This window comes from Curcuma longa, chromosome 14 (genome assembly GCF_044706935.1).
Source record: "Curcuma longa cultivar G26 ecotype Majalengka, Jawa Barat chromosome 14, ITB_CL_G26_1.1, whole genome shotgun sequence".
NCBI classification, from domain to species: domain Eukaryota; kingdom Viridiplantae; phylum Streptophyta; class Magnoliopsida; order Zingiberales; family Zingiberaceae; genus Curcuma; species Curcuma longa.
This window is the reverse complement of record NC_133874.1, coordinates 9,181,512-9,200,189: the sequence shown is the minus strand read 5'-3', so window position 1 is coordinate 9,200,189 and position 18,678 is coordinate 9,181,512. Positions and strand designations below refer to the sequence as shown.

The window sequence follows — 18,678 nt, the reverse complement described above, 5'->3', positions numbered from 1 at the left end:
CGAGTGCCTTTTTGAGATCGCCGTTTGCCACTTGCAAAATGATTAGTGATCGAAGGCTGCCATTGAGCTTCGAGAGCAGGGCGCTTGTCTCCTCCAGCATTCCTCTTGCTAAATCTTGACCATAAATTCCAAAAGAGATGGCAAGCTTCTGGAGGTCGACAAGCTCACCAATCTCCTGTAGCAACTGCACATTATCAGCACATACCATTCCAAGCATGCGAAGTTTTTTCAACCTTCTTATTCCTTTCGGGACCTTCAATACCGGGATTCGAATCCATATCTTAACAAAATACTCTTTCAAATAATGTCCAGCAAGCAGATGGACCAGTTTTTTGAGTTTGACGATGGTATTGGGTAGTTCTTGGATATTAGTTCCTCTAATATCCAAAAACTCTAGATTCTGCAAATCTCCTATTGAATCTGGCAATTTAGATAATCTAGTATTTCTTAGAGATAAGTACTTCAAAAGACACAACTTGGAAAAGCTCTTAGGATGGAGGTCATTCAACTTCCGACATCCTTCCAGGTCAATTGCCCTCAACACCCGCTGCTTTCTATAATCCTTCAGTGGTACATGCTCACCAAATGCAGTGAATGATCGGAGGTGGTGCAGATCAATGTCTGTTGGCATCAGCCCACTGTTTTTTCCGTGCCACGATAAACGTCTTATCTTTTGACATCGTGGCAGAATATTAGGTTGCTCATTCAGTAACATCATAAAGTTCCCCTTCCTTGATATTGAGATTATGACATCGAGCATCATGTCATGGACGCGATAAGATTTTACTATCCCATTTTCATCAAATTCTGATGGTTGCACCAAACTACGACTCACCAACTCCTTGAAGCAACGCTCGATGACTTTCTCAGTGGGGAAGCCATCTATGCCCTTCACAATCCCTTCAGCAATCCACCATCTCATCAACTGCTTCTGACGAATCTCATAATCCTCAGGGAAGATGCCTAAAAATAAGAAGCAAGGCTTGAAATAGTAAGGCAAGTCATTATAACTCAAAATTAATATCTGATTGATCTTCGAAAGCATATCATTAGTTTCTTTTTCCAAACCAAGATGATCACGCAAGTCTTTCCATTCCTCGAGATTCTTATCAAGCTTGGAAGCTAGAAGACCTCCGATTGTCACAATCGCAAGTGGCAGTCCATTACACTTTTGTAAGATTTCTCTACCAATATTTTCTAATTCTGGAGGACAATTATAATCTAGTGCTTCAAATACTCTTCTACAGAATAACTCCCAAGATAACACAGGTGATAAAGCAGAGACTTTAAATATAAATTGACGATTACGGGAACAACTTGTATTTGCGACTTCCATAATGCGGGTGGTCACTATGACCCTACTTCCTTCTTTACCTTGTGGTAGTGCAATGCTCAAGTTTTCCCATGCTTCAGTGCTCCAAACGTCATCAAAAACAAGCAAATACCTCTTTCCACGAAGATGGCCTCTGATTGTCTGCACCAGTTGTGAATCGTCCATCATATTTAGAAGATGTTCTGTGTTCATACTGGCATCTTGGCACCCTAGAACATCTCGGACTTGTTGTTTGCTGACGGAAATTTGTCGAATAATCTTTTTGAGAAGCTCTTTGATGTTGTAATTTTGTGACACTGTGATCCAAGCTCGATGTTGGAAGTGGCCTCCGAGGATAATAGGATTGTCATAGATGGTCTTGGCCAAAGTTGTCTTTCCTAAACCACCAAAGCCGACAAGAGAAATTGTTGTGAGCTCCAGATAGTTCTTGTCCATCACCCACTTGATGAGCATATCTCGACTCTGGTTGATGCCCACGAGTTGAGCTTCCTCTACAAAATGGCCGATGATCCGTGGATCGGAATATCTATCGGCCATGCCCAAGCTGGTGGCGGTGCCATAGCTTGTAGCTTCATTTAGGTGGGAATAGCGATCATGCCTCTTTCTGATCTCTTCTATTTCAATCTTCAATTTCTTGAGCTTTGAAGCGACGCCATGGCGAGCTTTCAAAGACTTAAGGCAGCGATAGCAACACATGAAAAGACCTTTGACTCCGAGCTCGTCGTAGCCTGTCGATCGGAGACGGCACTCGAACTCATCGATCGAGTCTTCGGCGTCATAGGCCACCTCCCTCACTTCCTGCACCCAGTTCTGGAGTTGATCATCCAGATTGCGCCTTGTTGACATGACCGTCAAGAATGAGTTGATGCTTCTGAGCTCAGCGACTATGTCCCGGACATCATCTTCGACTCCGGCCAGCAACGCGGCTTCTTCGATTAGCATCCTCTCTAGCTTTTCCATGAGGGACTGAGAGGCGAAGTCCACAACCTTCATAGCCATCATCGTCGCCATGTTGCCAATCTCCGGCCGTCGGCGGTTAGGAAGAAAGATGATGATAATGGAGAATGATTTAGGTACGTCCTATTTTTGAGCTTACATCCAACGTCTTGTTGGTTTTACTTTGAAACGTTGATTGAGCATAATTTGTATCATGGAAACACTAAAAACAATTGAAATTATAATGATTTATATTAAATTAAATAAAGTGACTTTGGGAGCTTTATTCTTCCAAATCTTTTTATGAGTGACACAAGATTATATATATATATATATATATATATATAACTTTATTTATTCCTCACTATAAAAAATATGAATCGCACTTTGAGCTCTACCCAATATATAAAATATATTACTTTATTTATTCCCCACTACACAAAATATGAATTGCACTTCGAGCCCTACCCACTATAGTATTTTAATTCTAAGTTCACTTTACTCACGCGAAAAGAAAAGAACAAGATAGCAAATTTTATTTTTTAAGAAATAAAGAAAATTAAAAGGAGAACAAAATTATTTAGCCAATGCATAATTAAAGCAAAATTTATAATAAAAAAATAAAAGAAAGGCAGCGAAGCAAAGCCGAAGAAAAAACTAAAAACAAATTATTACATAGCCCTGCTAGCTATGCAATGGGTAAACATATGCAATGTTTGGAAAACTCGTCCCAGGAGCAATGAGTTCTCCAACTGGAGTTAACTTGGAAAGATTATTATAAGTGAAGAGTTTGGAGAACTCATCGTGTGGGGGCTATCCGAGACCTAATTTAGTTAGTTATGACGGAGCAGACTAAACAAATCGGTCATTTGCATTCTCGATTTACTTCCTCATAGATAGTCGTGGGATCGACCGTGTGACGCTGCTGGGGTGGCAGATTCGCTGAAGGAGTTTGGGTGAACTTGAAAAGATTATAAGTGAATTGAGGCTATCCGAGACCTAATTGAATCCCATAAACAAACCGTTTTGATCATGAGGTGGTGTCGCTAGATCGCCAAAATCCTTCAATTTGCATGATTTCAGTTTTTAGGATGGATATTTCAATTTCATTTTAATTTTTGTCACTAACCTGAAGAATTTGGCAAACTTACACTTTTAAAGATCAAAGTGGAAAATTATTATAATCTCTTTTGAAAAAACTATGCAGCAGGGCAATGGCTGTAAGAATCCCATGAATCATGCAGCAGCTAGCAAGCAACTACTTCTACTAGGAGATCTACTTACCAAAAACTATATTGTTAATGAAATGCATACAAAAACTGTAATTTACATTGTGAAAAATAGCATACAAATATAAAGTTGTAAAATATTCAACTTGAAGTGAGTTAAAGTTAAGTATTATTCAAGTCATAATCAGAGTTTAAGTTCTTCTGTTTCAGCAAAACTTGTGAAGCAAATTGAAGTGGTGGATGAATCAGAAAACGCCAAGTGAGGTAGGCACAGCTCATAAAACTCTTCCTTAATCTGTTCTTCAATTCTCAATTGGATCAGTTGTCACATGAAACTCTTCCTTAATCAAATTAATTTTCTGGTGAAAGGAATGATATTTTTGCACTACTCTTTAAGTTTTATCGGTCGAGTGATCAGACGTACGGTATATATAGTCTATAGGCACATGGTTGAAACAGAGGTTGAATTGGAGTAGAGAGGAAGCAAGAATTTACTGGCTTTCCTTTCATCTTGATCATGATCAAATTTAATCCAACTCCATGGCATTGGAAAAGCCATTTCCAATCTCAAATCATTTACTCTATTTTCCTGAAGAAGTCTGAACTCATTTCTTAATTTTTTTTCTGGTGAGTTTAGTCGTTTTATTTTCTTATGACAAATCAAAACTAGTTATTTTAATTTCTTCAGATAGTTGGAAAACCCCAAAAAAAGCTTGAATTAAATTGACGCTAAATTAGTTTTGTTTGTGGGCATATAAATCAACAAAAGTGTAATCTCTCTGCTTTAATCTATCAAAATTCTAGTTATATGGACGGTTAGATTTAAATTGTAATTACTTTGTCAAAACAACGATGGCGGAATCAAAGCAAAAGCAGGGGAGCTTTGAATGCGATGTTCGTTTTCTTCTCCTACACTTGTGATATTTTTATTTTGTCTTATTTTCAATGGTTTCAATTTCTTATATATCTTTCAATTACCTAAATGTATGTTATCAAATTATTTAATTATAATATTTATTTATGATTTGTATATACGTACTAACAATTCGGATGATTCTTGTTATTTTTTTCTAATAAAAGATGAGGAGATAAACTTTGAATGAATGAAAGAAAATTATGAATTTGACATTGAGCTTGAAGATTAATTGTGATTATTCTATCAATTTTAAAAAATATGCAAATTATTTTTTAAAAGCTGGTAAAGTTATCCAAAGTGATATAAAAGTTTATTCGATAATTTTTTTTTGTATATTACAGTCTCATTTATAATTCTACATGTCTAATTGAATACGGTGATAGTTGTATTATATAGTAAAGCACACAATGATAATTGAATTATATAGATTTCTTCCTAAGCGCATAATTATGAATTCATTGAAGGGGTGCATCATGCATGGCTGGAGAATGTCACATACTACTTGCCTAGCTAATTCAAGAATAATCATTCTTATTTTGAATAGCAATAGCAATTTATTAAGCTAGAGAGCAATGTTTGAAGATTACATTACTTAGTGCTTCAGAAATACAAAAGCTAGCAAGCAAGGCATAGTGGAAGAGATTGACAAAGGATAATTTGAATAGCAAAACAAGTTTGAGAATTAAGCATAATAGAAGAGATTAACAATGGATAAGTTGGAGAGCAGAAGTAGTACACACCACACCACACCAGATCTTCTAATAATTTCATCTTTGCATCGACAGAAAGTTCTGCTTCCTCTAAATCAAATCATATGCCTTACTGGATTAGCGTTGCAAAACATTTGGGACGATTTGAATGGTTTGCTGCAATATTTTTGACCATCTCTATTGTATCTTCATACCAAGAATGAATGTGAACCTCCTTTAGCCCATGCAGATGTTCTATTCCATTGAAGCCACATGTAGCAGTGAAATCAATCATTTTAAGAATTTCCAGGCTTTGGATTGCACCTTCTTCGAAACTCACACTCTGCCTATGAATTTCCAGGAATTTGAGATGTGTGAACCCTACCTGATCGAAGACGAAATCCTCATCATTAATGTCGAATGACCCGGCTCCTAAGACCAGCTTGACCAGAGTGTGGAGATTTCTCAAGACTTGCAGATCCTGGAGATGCAGTCCCGTTCTTTGCAGATTTATCTCGACAACCTGATTCAGAGATGCAAACCAAGCAGGCAATCCGCCAAGTTTGCCATCTATCTTGAACTTGCAGAGCAGCAATGGCGGCGAAGCTACCTCATCGAGTGTCTTTTTCAGATTGTCGTTTTCCAAATGCAAAATTATTAGTGATCGAAGGCTGCTATTGAGCTTCGAGAGCAGGGCGCTTATCTCCTCCAGCATTCCTCTTGCTCTATCTTGATGATACTTCAAAACAGATGGCAAGCTTCTGGAGGTCGACAAGCTCACCAATCTCCTGTAGCAACTGCACATTATAAGCACGTACCATTCCAAGTTTGCGAAGTTTTTTCAACCTCCTTATTCCTTTCGGGACAAATAAACCCAGCTCGTATAACTTAAGAGAGGACACTTTAAAATAAGCACCAGTAAGCATATGGACCAGTTTTTGAAGTTTGACGAAAGAATTGGGTAGTTGTCTAATACAAGTTCCTCTTATATCCAAAAATTCTAGATTCTGCAAATCTCCTATTGAATCTGGCAATTCATATAATCCAGTATTTCTTAGAGACAAGTACTTCAAAAGAAACAATTTGGAAAAGCTCTTGGGGTGGAGATCAAAGAAGTCCTTGCGATTGGCCTTCCACATCAATTGCCCTCAACAGCCTCTGCTTTCTATAATCCTTCAGTAGTACATGCTCGCCAAATGCAGTGAAGGATCGGAGGTGAGACAAATCAGTGTTAGGCACTAGTCCACTGCTTTCTTCGTGATGTGATAAGCGTCTTATCTTTTGATGTCGCGGCAGATTCATCGTCGGCTCATTCAATAGCACCATAAAGTTCTCCTTCCTTGATATAGAGATTATGACATCGAGCATCATATCATGGACACAACAGGATTTCACTATCCCATTATAATTGAATTTTGATGGCTGCAACAAACTACGACTCACCAACTGATTGAAGCAGTGCTCAGCAACTTTCTCAACAGGGAAGCCACCTACGCCACTCACAATCCCTTCAGCAATCCACCGTCTCATCAAGTGCTTCCGACTAATCTCATAATCCTCAGGGAAGATGCCTAAGAACAAGAAGCAAGGCTTGAGATAGTAAGGTAAGTCATTATAACTCAAAATTAATATCTGATTGATTTTCGTAATTTCTTTCTCCAAACCAAGATGATTAGGCAAGTCTTTCCATTCCTCGAGATTTTTATCAGGCTTGGAAGCTAGAAGACCTCCAATTGTCACAATCGCAAGTGGCAGTCCATCACACTTTTGTAAGATTTCTCTGCCAATATTTTCTAATTCTGGAGGACAATTATAAACTGGTGCTTCAAATACTCTTCTACGGAATAACTCCCAAGATAACTCAGGTGATAAAGGAGAGACTTTAAATATAAATTGACGATTAAGAGAACAACTTGTATTTGCCACTTCCTCAATGCGGGTGGTCACTATGACCCTACTTCCTTCTTTACCTGGTGGCAATATAATGCGCAAGCTTTCCCATGCTTCAGTACTCCAGACATCATCAAAAACAATGAAATACCTCTTTCCACGGAGATGGCCTCTGATCGTCTGCACCAGTTGTGAATCGTCCATCATATTTAGAAGATGCTCTGTGTTCATACTGGCATCTTGGCACCCCAGAACATCTCGGACTTGTTGCTCGCTGACGGAAATTTGTCGAATAATCTTTTTGAGAAGCTCTTTGATGTTGTAATTTTGTGACACTGCAATCCAAGCTCGAGATTGGAAGTGGCCTCCGACGGTACTAGGATCGTCATAGATTGTTTTGGCCAGAGTTGTCTTTCCTAGACCACCGAAGCCGACGAGAGAAATCGTTGTGAGCTCCGGATAGTTCTCGTCCATCACCCACTTGATGAGCATATCTCTACTCTGGTTGATGCCCACGAGTTGAGCTTCCTCTACAAAATGGCCGATGATCCGTGGATCGGAGTATCTATCGGCCATGTCCAAGCTGGTGGCGGTGCCATAGCTTGCAGCTTCATTTGGGTGGGAATAGCGATCGTGCCGCTTTCTGATCTCTTCTACTTCAATCTTCAATTTCTTGAGCTCTGAAGCGACGCTATGGCGAGCTTTCAAAGACTTAAGGCAGCGACAGAAACACATGAAAAGACCTTTGACTCCGAAGCTCGTCGTAGGGTGTCGATCGGAGACGGCACTCGAACTCATCGATCGAGTCTTCGGCATCGTAGGCCACCTCCCTCACCTCCCGCACCCAGTTCTGCATTCGTTCATCCAGATTCCGCCTGGTTGACATGTCCGTCAAGAAAGCGATGATGCTTTTGAGCTCAGCTACTATGTATCGGACATCATCTTCGACTCCTGCCAGCAACGCAGCTTCTTCCTCTACCATCCTCTCTAGCTTTCCAGCCACAGACTGAAAGGAGAAGTCCACAACCTTCATAGCCATCATCGTCGCCATACTGCAAATCTCCGTCCGGCGGTGGTTAGGAAATAAGAGCTCAGAACTAAGATCCTCTTCTTTTTACTGAAATTATTATGATTTGTAAACCTTACAGCTGTCGTGCATGTGCATGACTATGGACTGATACTTCTTTTATTATTTCAACTGCTACCTCACAATATAAATAAGATTCCACTTGACATCAAAATAGCATTTATTCGATATAATTTATATTATATCGAATACGATCCTCTTGTTTGACTTTGGAACTTTGATCGAACATAATTTATACGAAGGAAACATTTTAAAAAAAAACTGAAATTATTATGATTTATATTAAATTAAATAACGTGGCTTACAGCTGTAGCTCCAAGCATGTGCATTACCGTTGACTAGTGCTTCTTTTATTGTTCCAAATCTATAAGCACTACTATTTCACAATATAATAGGATTGTATTTGACATCAAAATAAAATTTATCGATATAATTTATTTATGGCATGATTAACATTATACATGATTTAATATTTTTTTTCATCATTGATTATTGGTGTCACGATTGCTCTGACATAGTAAGAAGATAAATATATCTTGGTCGCCATGAGTGCCACCAGTATATCTCTAATCAAGTTGAATCAATTCATGTATTGACTATTAAGCTTGGGATATACAGTGAGCTTAGGTCAAGTTATACCAGTTCCCTTGCACATACCATATGCAAAGTATTATAAAAATAAATGCATACACTTGTTTTTTTTTTTTTAAAGTTATTTTTTTAGATAAGTGGTTATCTGGCCAAATTGAAATGTTAGAGAAACAAAATTAAACTTGTATATATGCATAGATTCATCTTCTGTGCCATGTTTAGATAACCATTGGATGCATCTACTGTTCGATGCAAGCAATGATCCCGATATGTAAAGTATTTCCTCATCAAAACTGTATGAAACAAAGTTTTTGAAATTTGTCATGTTTATCATGTGCATATACTATACATTCATGTAGATGAAAAGATGAGGCAATGTGTAATCTAGATTTATCATCATTCTTAACATGATCAAACCATAATTATAGAAAGTAAGAAGTTTCAGGAGAAATTAAGAACTGAAAATAGCTATTATCACATAAATAGCGAGTGATGCAGACAGCATAAGAAAGTAAATCATATTACGGGATATACAATAATAACTCCACATATATAATGCTAAGTAGTTAGAAGACTGCTGTACTTTACTGTGTGCATATATAAGAATATTGAAATAATAATTTCAAGGTTCTCACGCTTTGACAGCAAATATGATACAATCATACCCTAATTAAGATTCTAAAGTTGACATTTACATTCTGTATCATATATTGTGTCTATACTTTCTATCATGTGACCAGGCTACAAAGTTTGCTCACTTACTAGAACTGCATTATAATTAACTATTAGGCAGAATCAATGATGCTCACCTTTTGACTTGAAAACGTATCATACTTCCAGCTTTAATAACATGACGTTTGTGAGAGGAACTATCAAAGACACCTTCACCATGTTTCTGTAATTGGGAATATACAATTGTATTGATATACAATGTGACAAGGAATAACTATAACTATAAGAAGAGGAATCTTACAATCTTAGAGGAAAAGAAGACAAAACAACAATATGAATTGAATCTTACAATCTTATACTTAAATTCTTCACGGATGTCTTCTAACATTATAGCTGCTGAAGAAAACATTGGGTTATCACATATTAAACCATAATAACAATGTCCAAGTTAAGAAAAAAACACATTGCTTTTAGTTTATATAGTTTCCATTACTTGTTAATCAAATAAAAAAACAACTGAAACCTTTCATGCTTAGTGAAATGAATTAGTCATTAAATTTCACCAGGTAACTGCTTATCCAAAAAATAACAAGTCTGTGCATTTATTCTCACATGGTATGTGCAAGGGAACTGGTATAACTTTACCTAAGCTCACTGTATATCCCAAGTTCAACACAAGAATTTATTCAACTTAATTAGGGATATATCGGTGGTACTCATGGCAACCAAGATATATTTATCTTCTTACTAGTCCTCTTAAACTGGTAGGTCATATGAATCAGACTTAACATCAAATTCTTGCAACAGAATCAACAAGAGTAGCATAAAATATTTGGGAAATGAGCTAAATATTAGGACAGGGTCTGAATGTAAGCATGTTGATTCTCTTAAAAGAATAACCCTAAGGAAAACTCATAATAGAATAGCATGCGTAAAATAGCATGATCAACAACAAGAGATAACACACCTGATAGCATGCTCGGCTTAGGGGAAAAAGGCAACAAATTTTCTTTTATTTTAACTCCTATGAACGGAATTAATCCTGATATGATATTTGCAGGTTTGCTGGGGATATTGACTTCATATGCCAAAATTACACCATCAAATATCTCATCATGCCGTTGCAGAAAAGAAAGTCATGCAAATATAATTTTTTTTTTAAAAAAAAATCATCATTCCGTCTCATTTCTTTTCGGTTGCTGGAATCAAAACAAATGCAATTGTGTGTTGTTTGGTGAATAATAGAAATTAGAAACATTAGAGGGAAAACAACATTTGATGGAAAAACTCAATTGCCAAAAGATTAAAAACTTTTATAAAGAAATTTCTAGGCAACAGTTTATAAATATTCTCATGGTGAACAAATACTCAATTGCGAAGGAACAAATTATGTAATCAACGACCATTCATTTTTTTAAAAAAAATTGATACCTCACGACAGCATTGCCATAATAAAAAAGATATAATTTAACAGAACAAACAATTAACCATTAAAGGGGACTATTGATCATAAGATCAGGTCGGAAGGAGGGATGAGAGACGTGAAGAGAAGAGAACTGAGTTGGTGAAGGACGGCGCGGCGGACTTGGTTGGATTTTGAAGGGCGGGCGTACACCACCAGGTCCGCCTCTGCCACATTCAAGCCTTCCATTTACTCAGGCCGTCACCCGATCAATCTCGCCGCCGGCGCCGCCTCGGTTTCACCCGTCCCAATCGATCGCCCTTCAAGAGCCAAAACCCCACCTTCCCCCTCCACGTCCTCCAACCTTTTATTGGCAGCGGGTACATCTGTCGGATCCGGGTCCAATAATCTCTTGCCCGATCCGAAATTCATAACGGGCCGCGTTTGGATTTAAAGTCTCGCGGTATATTTACCATTCTCTTTTATAACAGCGAAGAAATAATAAAAACAAATACCAAACTATAAAGTAAAGAAATATTATTTAATATACAAATGTTTTTTTTAATTTTTACTTTAATTTACAATTCACGAAATTAAAAAAAAAAAGAGAGAGAGATTATCGGAGACGACATGAATTTACGGCGTTTATGTGACAGCATCCTTGATCACTCTATAGAAATTAATCGTATTTAAGTTTTTTCTTTATTTTCCCTATTCAGTTTATTTTAATTAAAAAGGTATTTTGATATATTTGAATAGAAAATTAAAAACTATTATATTTGAGTTTTAAAATTTAACAAATGAATTATTATTTGAGAGTTTGTTATTTCCTAGTGTTTAATCTTGATTTTATTCTTTTAGTGTATTCATGTTGTTGATTCCAATGCATTTGAATGTAATGGAAAGGTGTCGACACTTGCCAAGAGGATCTTAAGTGAGATGTTACGAAAGAAAAAGAGAGTCATCAAAAGAGAGTCATCAAGATATTAATGATGTAATTTGCTTTATATAGGGAAAATACATTATTGATAATGAATTTAATTTATTTTTTAAAATATGGACAACATGACACGATGAAATATGCAAGAAAACATGTAATCATGTGAAAGATTATAGAATTTTTCTAGAGATGCTTATTTATTAAGTAGTAAGGAAGGAAGGCAAAACCATCAAATATTTCGAATATTCCAACAAAAACACACTACATTGTTAATTAATTTATATTGTGGAAAATAGCATATAAACTATTCTAAAATATTCACTTGAACAATAGCAATCGAGTCTTTATTCTACTAAATGAGATCGATTATATGGATACTCCTATATTAGGTTCAATCTTCTATGAAATCATATTATTATTTATATTTAAATAAATTTTATTTTATTTTATTATTACAAATGAAGTATTTTTTAAAAAATTTCTTGTATTAATATATGTATTTGTCATAATCTCATAAATCAATTGAGGGGACGCTTGGTATACATTCGGTAATAGGAATGGTTATTATTTCCATTGAGGGGTTAATGGCAATGGGAATGATTACCGAATTTTTGGTGCTTGGTATAGATACTGGAATGGGAATGAGAATCAGTCCAACGAGTTCGCCGTCGATGCTATTGTACTTGAAGTCGTCGAGCACGGTGACGCGGCAGTCGTGGGAGGAGAGGAGGCGGAGGTGGAGGGGATGGGCGAGGAGAAGCAGGTCGCCCCATCCCTTTTTCTCCCACTTGTACTCCATAGAGAAGGACCGAGTGAATTAGGAGGCTTCGCCGGACATCGGATAGCAGACGCTGAACCGATCGAGGATTGGCTCATAGGAGGGATCAGGGAGAGCTGCAAGGCGCACAACGCGAAGCCCGGGGCGAAGAGCAACGAGTTGCCCTGCTGCGCGAGGAGTAGCAGAGGAAGGTCTGGCCGCTGTTGAGGCGGAGAGTGTGCTTGGTGAAGGAGGCGTTGGCGGAGACGTCGATGAAGGTGTTGACAGAGGAGATGGAGATCGCGGTGGCGACGGTAGTGGTGGAGCAGGTGACGAAGGGGCTTTCACGGACGAGAAAGAAGCAAAGCAAAGGGGGAAAAAGCTGCGCAGATGGGAATGAGTTTGATAACCAGGGGAGGGGTAGGTTATGAAATCAAGAATATCAAATCCTTATTTTGATTTCCATTCCCGTCTACCAAGTATTAAGAATGGGAATGAAATAGATTTCATTCTCATTCCCCTCTCCTAAACCCGCCTACCAAGCGCCTCCTGAATATTTATTTGAATTCTAAATATATGTTCATACCATTTTAAATACGTTTTTCTAAGTTTTTCTTTCAATATATGTAATTTGACTTTATCTCTAATTAATAATCTTATTTTTTATCTGTTTATTCTTGTATATTTGCATATCCATCTTAATTTATCATTATTTTTGCAACTTTTATTTTGCTCATATGCTCGTTTCAATTCTCATTTGTAAAACTTTCTTTAAATTTAAGAACTACCTTATAATTATAAAAAACACATAAACTATCCTATTTGTATAATATATAAAAACATCTTTATTAATCCCTATATATTTTTAAAAATAATTCTAGATCCTTAAAATTATTTACAGGTAACTTATAATCGTCTTACTACATCTAATACTATTATATTTAAATTTTATATATTTTATTTTTACTCTATTAATTAAATTTAAAATCTTTTATATTTAGTGTTATCCTACAAAATTAAAACTTAGCATTTACAGCCAAAAAATTTGGAGTTAAAAATCTATATATATAATTCAAGTCACAACTCAAAGAACTTGTGAAGCTCCAAGACTGAAGCAAATGGTGTGGATGAATGAGGAAACGCCAACTGAGGTAGGTTACAACGTAGCCTTTGAAGAATGGTGAACATGGGGAAAACAAACAAGCAAACAAACAAACAAACAGGTGCAGCAGTCCCAATCTGAAAAATATGACTGAAATTCAGCATTAAATATTGTTTGTGACCATTTTTTTGCTGTCATGAAGTCCGGCAGATTTGTCAACTGGTGGATCCGTGCGTTCAGTTCTTGCTTCTTCAGGACCCTCTCGTCAATGGACATACGAAGATTGACGCGACATTTTATTGATTGGTAGCGTGACTATCGTCAGTATCGAGCCGGAACAGTATCATTTCCCTAAATATTGTTTGTGACCATTTTTTCGCCGTGAAGTCCGGCAGATTTGTCAACTGGTGGTCATAGCTGAAGACAATGTTTTCAGACCTGAATCGAGGTTGATCAATTATTAGATGAAACTCTTCCCTAACCAATCATTTTTGAAACAGAGGTTGAATTGGAGCAGAGAGGAAGGAAGCAAGAATTGACAAGCAATTACAGGCTTTCCTTATTGACCTTTTCCTCTTCCTCTCCTTTTTAAGCTTTTCTTTAATCTTAAAATTGAAGAGATCAATATTCACCCACCCTCAAACCCTCCCTCCATTGCCATCGTCTTCACACTACCATCGTCGCGTCGCCGCTGCTCTACAGCGAAGATCCTTCGATTTGAGGTAGAGTTTTTTGCTTGATTCCTTTACCTTCGTGCATGATTAACATACACCATTAGGTGTAGCTCCCATTTAAGGAAAAATATGCAGTGCTTGTTGGACTAAATTACTTAAGAAATGTCTCCATTTACGTTTGATTTTGATTTCAATTCACAGCATCTTTCTGTTGGTATAGAGATAGATTGCCCCCGAGGCATAGCTGAGTTAGTTACGACGCAGCAGACTTATAGAAGAGGGCAAGGGTTCGAATCCTGGCGAAGCCAGGTAATACCCTCCTGTGTCGTGACAATTGCAGTTTCTCAATTTACCTCCTCACAGATGGTCGTGGAGTCGACCTTGTAGGGCTGTTAAGGTGGCAGATTCCACCTTTTTGCAGAAGAGATGGATTAAAGCTTTATTTCCAATCCTAATTACTATTGCAAGTCATTTTAGGATTTATGATAATAAGTAAATAATGATTTCAGTATATGTTAAAAATAAAAAAATTGTAAGTTTCTATATATTTCTATTTGTTAATTTTGCTATTTATATTTGCTTGTCCTATTTTATATCCTATTTATTGTTGCTTTCTCAAAAATTGATATTGAAACAAGAAAAAAAATACAGTTGGGATCCTTGTCGCAATAGACTCCCGTCACAAATTTGTGACGGAAATATGAACCGTTCGATTTTAAAATCAACGGTCGATCGCTAAACCCCTAAACCCTAAACCTTAAACCATAAACCCTAAATCCTAAATCCTAAACCCTAAATCCTAAACCCTAAACCTAAACCCTAAACCCTAAACTCTAAACCCTAAACCCTAAACCCTAAAGTAAATCACTCATTCAAGCTACGGCCTAGATTTAATCTTAACTTTAAAATTGAACGGTGCAGATTCCCGTCACAAATTTGTGACGGGAGTTTATTGTGACAAGTAGCTTTTTTTTTTAAATAACCTTACATGATAACTTGAATTATTAGGAAAAATAAAGAGTTTGTTAATATCATAAATCAATTATGTCAATGTAGTTCTTCTAATTGGGAATATATATATATATATATATATATATATATATATATATATATATATATATATATATATATATATAATCATACGAGAGTGCTTCGGTTCAATGTGTTACGCCCCACACGAATTAGGCTTGCCACAACACTAGATTCGCTCGCCGCGCGTGAACTATAACAATGTCAGAGCAAAAATACATAGTAAAACTAAATAACCTGACTGTATGCATACCTCTAGAATAACTCCCTTAGTGTTATGTATATATTTCAACAATTAACTTGGAGTCAAAGAAAAGGGAGAGTGAGCACAAAGTGTACAGTGGAGATACGAAAGACGTGCATGACAATATTAATAAAAAGATCAACAACATCATGTATCTTTTATAATTTCCATATCATTCATCTTTTCTTTCCTTTTTTTTATTAATATCATCCGTTCCTATTATTGTCTTATTTTATTCGATCACTCAATATGATTTCTTGAATGGGTAAACGACATATAATCTACTCATCTAGAATGTGTCATTTAGGAAAAAGTGAACAACCTGCTTTCCACCTCATACAAACACATCACATATTTACAATTATTCCTTAACATTAATCTTTTATTATCTTCTGAATTATATTCATCAGTTCTCCTTAATTTCTCATTTTCCCACATTACACCCATTATAGTCTTATGTTATCTATCACTCAGCATAGCCTATTGAGTGTGTGAACCACATATAATATCCTCAACAAGGATGTGTCATACAAGTAACGATGAATGACCTGCATTCCACCTAATATAAATACATTATGTATAAATGAAAAATATCAAAGTGAGCGACCTGCAACCCCACTTGAAAGAGATGCATCGTATAACAAAGTGAACGACTTGCAATCCACTCGTAATGAACAGAGCCGGCCCTGGGCCAGGGCAACCAGGGCGATGGCCCAGGGCCCAGAAATTAGAGGGGCCTAAAATTTTGGGTTAATTTTTATACTGGGCTGGTTAATTTTTATATTTGGCTACTGGGTTTAGGGTTTGCACATCGCCGCACATCGCTCCTTTCGCACATCGTCGTTTCTGCAGCGCCGCTCATCAACGTTTCTGCAGCGCCGCTCATCAACGCGCAGACCCACCCTCCAACCGGCCACAGCTCCGCCTGTGCTTTACTCCGCGCTCAGCCCGACCAGCGCGCGGCAGTCCTCGAGCGCTCCGCCGACTCCGGCCGCGGCTCTGCAGCTCTGCCTCCGCCTGGCCCAGGGCAGATCTGGCTCTCCTTTGAGTATTCCTCGAGCGTTGATCTCTCCTCGCGATCGGAAGGTCCTTTCTTCTTCTCCCATGATTATCTTCTCTTGTCGTTCTTTGTTTACTCGGTAATGTTGAACTTGAGCTCTTGGGATCTTAATGGCTGCCTGTGGGTTGGAAATTTGCGCCCTTTTGTGTTTTTTTGTTGGAGTGTTTTAGGGCTTTGTTTCTGAGGTGATGTTCTTGGTGTTAGGGATTCTTGGTGATCTGTTTGACTGTTTCCTCTCTTGTGATCGCCTGTTTGTAAATCTCTTCTTCTACATAAAACAATTTACACTACAACTTCCAAGCACAAGATTCTGCTTGTAAATCTCTTCTTCTACGTATATAGAGTCAACCCAAATAGCTAACGGATTTGAAGACATCTATCAGAATCTAGCTCTGTGGTTCACAATTGCTAATTGATGAAAATTTAATAAAAACAAACTTCAAATAGATGAGAACCAGTATGTTTAACAACACAATTAACGTATTTTATCATGAATCATTTAGGACCTTTTGAAACATGATTCGTCGGTTTAATTGGAAAAATCTAAAATATATTAGAAAGGATGACTACATAGCAAGAAAAAAATTACATCTTTAATGTAATATCTTACTTAATAGCATAACATAGTTAATGAAAGATGTGAATTCTTAATTTATAAAAGAACATGCTTTCATTTACACCTCCGTCAAAGGTTACAAACAGTTGTCCATTTTAATTCATTTAAAATTGCAACCATATTGCCATCACATTTATACTAAAACTTAAGTATAAGTATACTAAAATTGTAACCATATTGCTTAATTTTAACGCTAAGGTTGTATTTGGTAGAATCTAACTAGTAGTAAGTTTTCCATGTGTCTAAAAGAGTGCATCCCTTCTGGTTAAATTTCTATTTTTGACCATTTAATGTTGCTGATTTCTGGTCTTTGGTGTTCAATGTAGTTACTGGTTGTTTAGATGTTGCTTCTATGTTTGTTCTGATCTTATCAATGCTTTTGAGCCTCCTAACATATTAACCATATTTGCTTTTGAACTACACTGAGGTCATTTGCTCTGCCTTTTGAACTATAAACCTATTGAGATGGAACTTAATCCTTGATCAAGTTAGTAAAGCTTACTCTAGTATTGAGCTTGTTGCCTATAGTTTGTAAGCCTATTCTTGAATTATATCTGGATTAGTCATTAGAATTTGAAATTAGTTTCTCATCCCTGAATTGAAATTAGACTCTCTCTTGATTCATCTTGATCCAAATTCTAGTAAAAGAGAGTTGGCATGACAAAAAATCAACTCCTAAATGATTGAAAAGAAAACCTTGTTGCCATTTCACTCTTCTTTTGATTGGGCCTAAGGAGACATGTTAAATGAAGACAGATAAAAAAGATACAGGAAGAGATAAGAGGTAGAAACTCTATCCATTTAGCCTCACTATTGCTTAGTGTGACTTATTAAGCATGATGCCCTCGGGGCATAGGTGAGTTGGTTACGACGCAGCAGACTTGCAGAAGAGGGCAAGGGTTCGAATCTTGGCGAAACCAGGCAACACCCTCCTGCGTCGTAACCAATTGCACTTTCTCGATTTACCTCCTCACAGATGGTCGTGGGGCCGACCGTGTGGGGCCGCTAAGGTGGCGGATCCATGATAAGTTGGGTTTGTTATGCATTTTATCGCTTTATGTTGGGGTTTTACATGAAAAACAAATGGTTTAATGAAGTGATTGGAGTATATTTGTCATATGTTGCATAATTTGATGGTCAATTATATTTCTGCAATTTAATGGTTAATTGTACATTAATTGGATTTGATTTTGTAGGACTCAAGTTGAACCAAGATGGAACCTAAATTGAGATCGAGTTAAATTGAGCCAAGATTGACCAAATTGATGGATCCAACCTCATGAATCAAGACCTACATTTGATTTGGACTGATCCCATGTGAATTTGACTCGAACCGGAGTCGAATTGGAGCTGAACCGGACCAATTAAAGTTGAATCCAGAGTTGAACCGGCGCTAAATCACAAATTAACCCGGTCTGAACAGTGCTAAGCCGGCCGATTTTCAAATCCCAGTTAAAACGAGGAGTTTCACTGTAGCTCATTGTCGCGATCACTGTAGCGCCTTCGTCCCG

The 18,678-nt window shown here is 37.1% G+C and overlaps 2 protein-coding genes across 2 annotated transcripts in view; both read right to left on the bottom strand.

Annotated features, from left to right (window-relative positions):
- The window catches only part of LOC141844860 (disease resistance protein Pik-2-like), a 2,679-nt gene extending 289 nt beyond the window's left edge, over positions 1-2,390 (bottom strand). The window contains exon 1 of the mRNA XM_074732840.1: positions 8-2,390. Coding sequence (XP_074588941.1) covers positions 8-2,344 — 2,337 coding nt within the window. The 5' untranslated portion in view covers positions 2,345-2,390. The remainder of the gene's footprint in view (positions 1-7) is intronic.
- Positions 2,391-5,233: 2,843 nt separating this feature from the next.
- LOC141844859 (uncharacterized) overlaps positions 5,234-18,678 on the bottom strand; it is a 19,166-nt gene continuing 5,721 nt past the window's right edge. Inside the window, 8 exon segments of the mRNA XM_074732839.1 lie at positions 5,234-5,845; positions 5,847-6,212; positions 6,214-7,743; positions 7,745-8,100; positions 9,506-9,566; positions 12,317-12,472; positions 12,627-12,783; positions 15,087-15,163. Of these exon segments, the coding sequence (XP_074588940.1) occupies positions 5,234-5,845; positions 5,847-6,212; positions 6,214-7,743; positions 7,745-8,100; positions 9,506-9,566; positions 12,317-12,472; positions 12,627-12,783; positions 15,087-15,163 (3,315 nt within the window).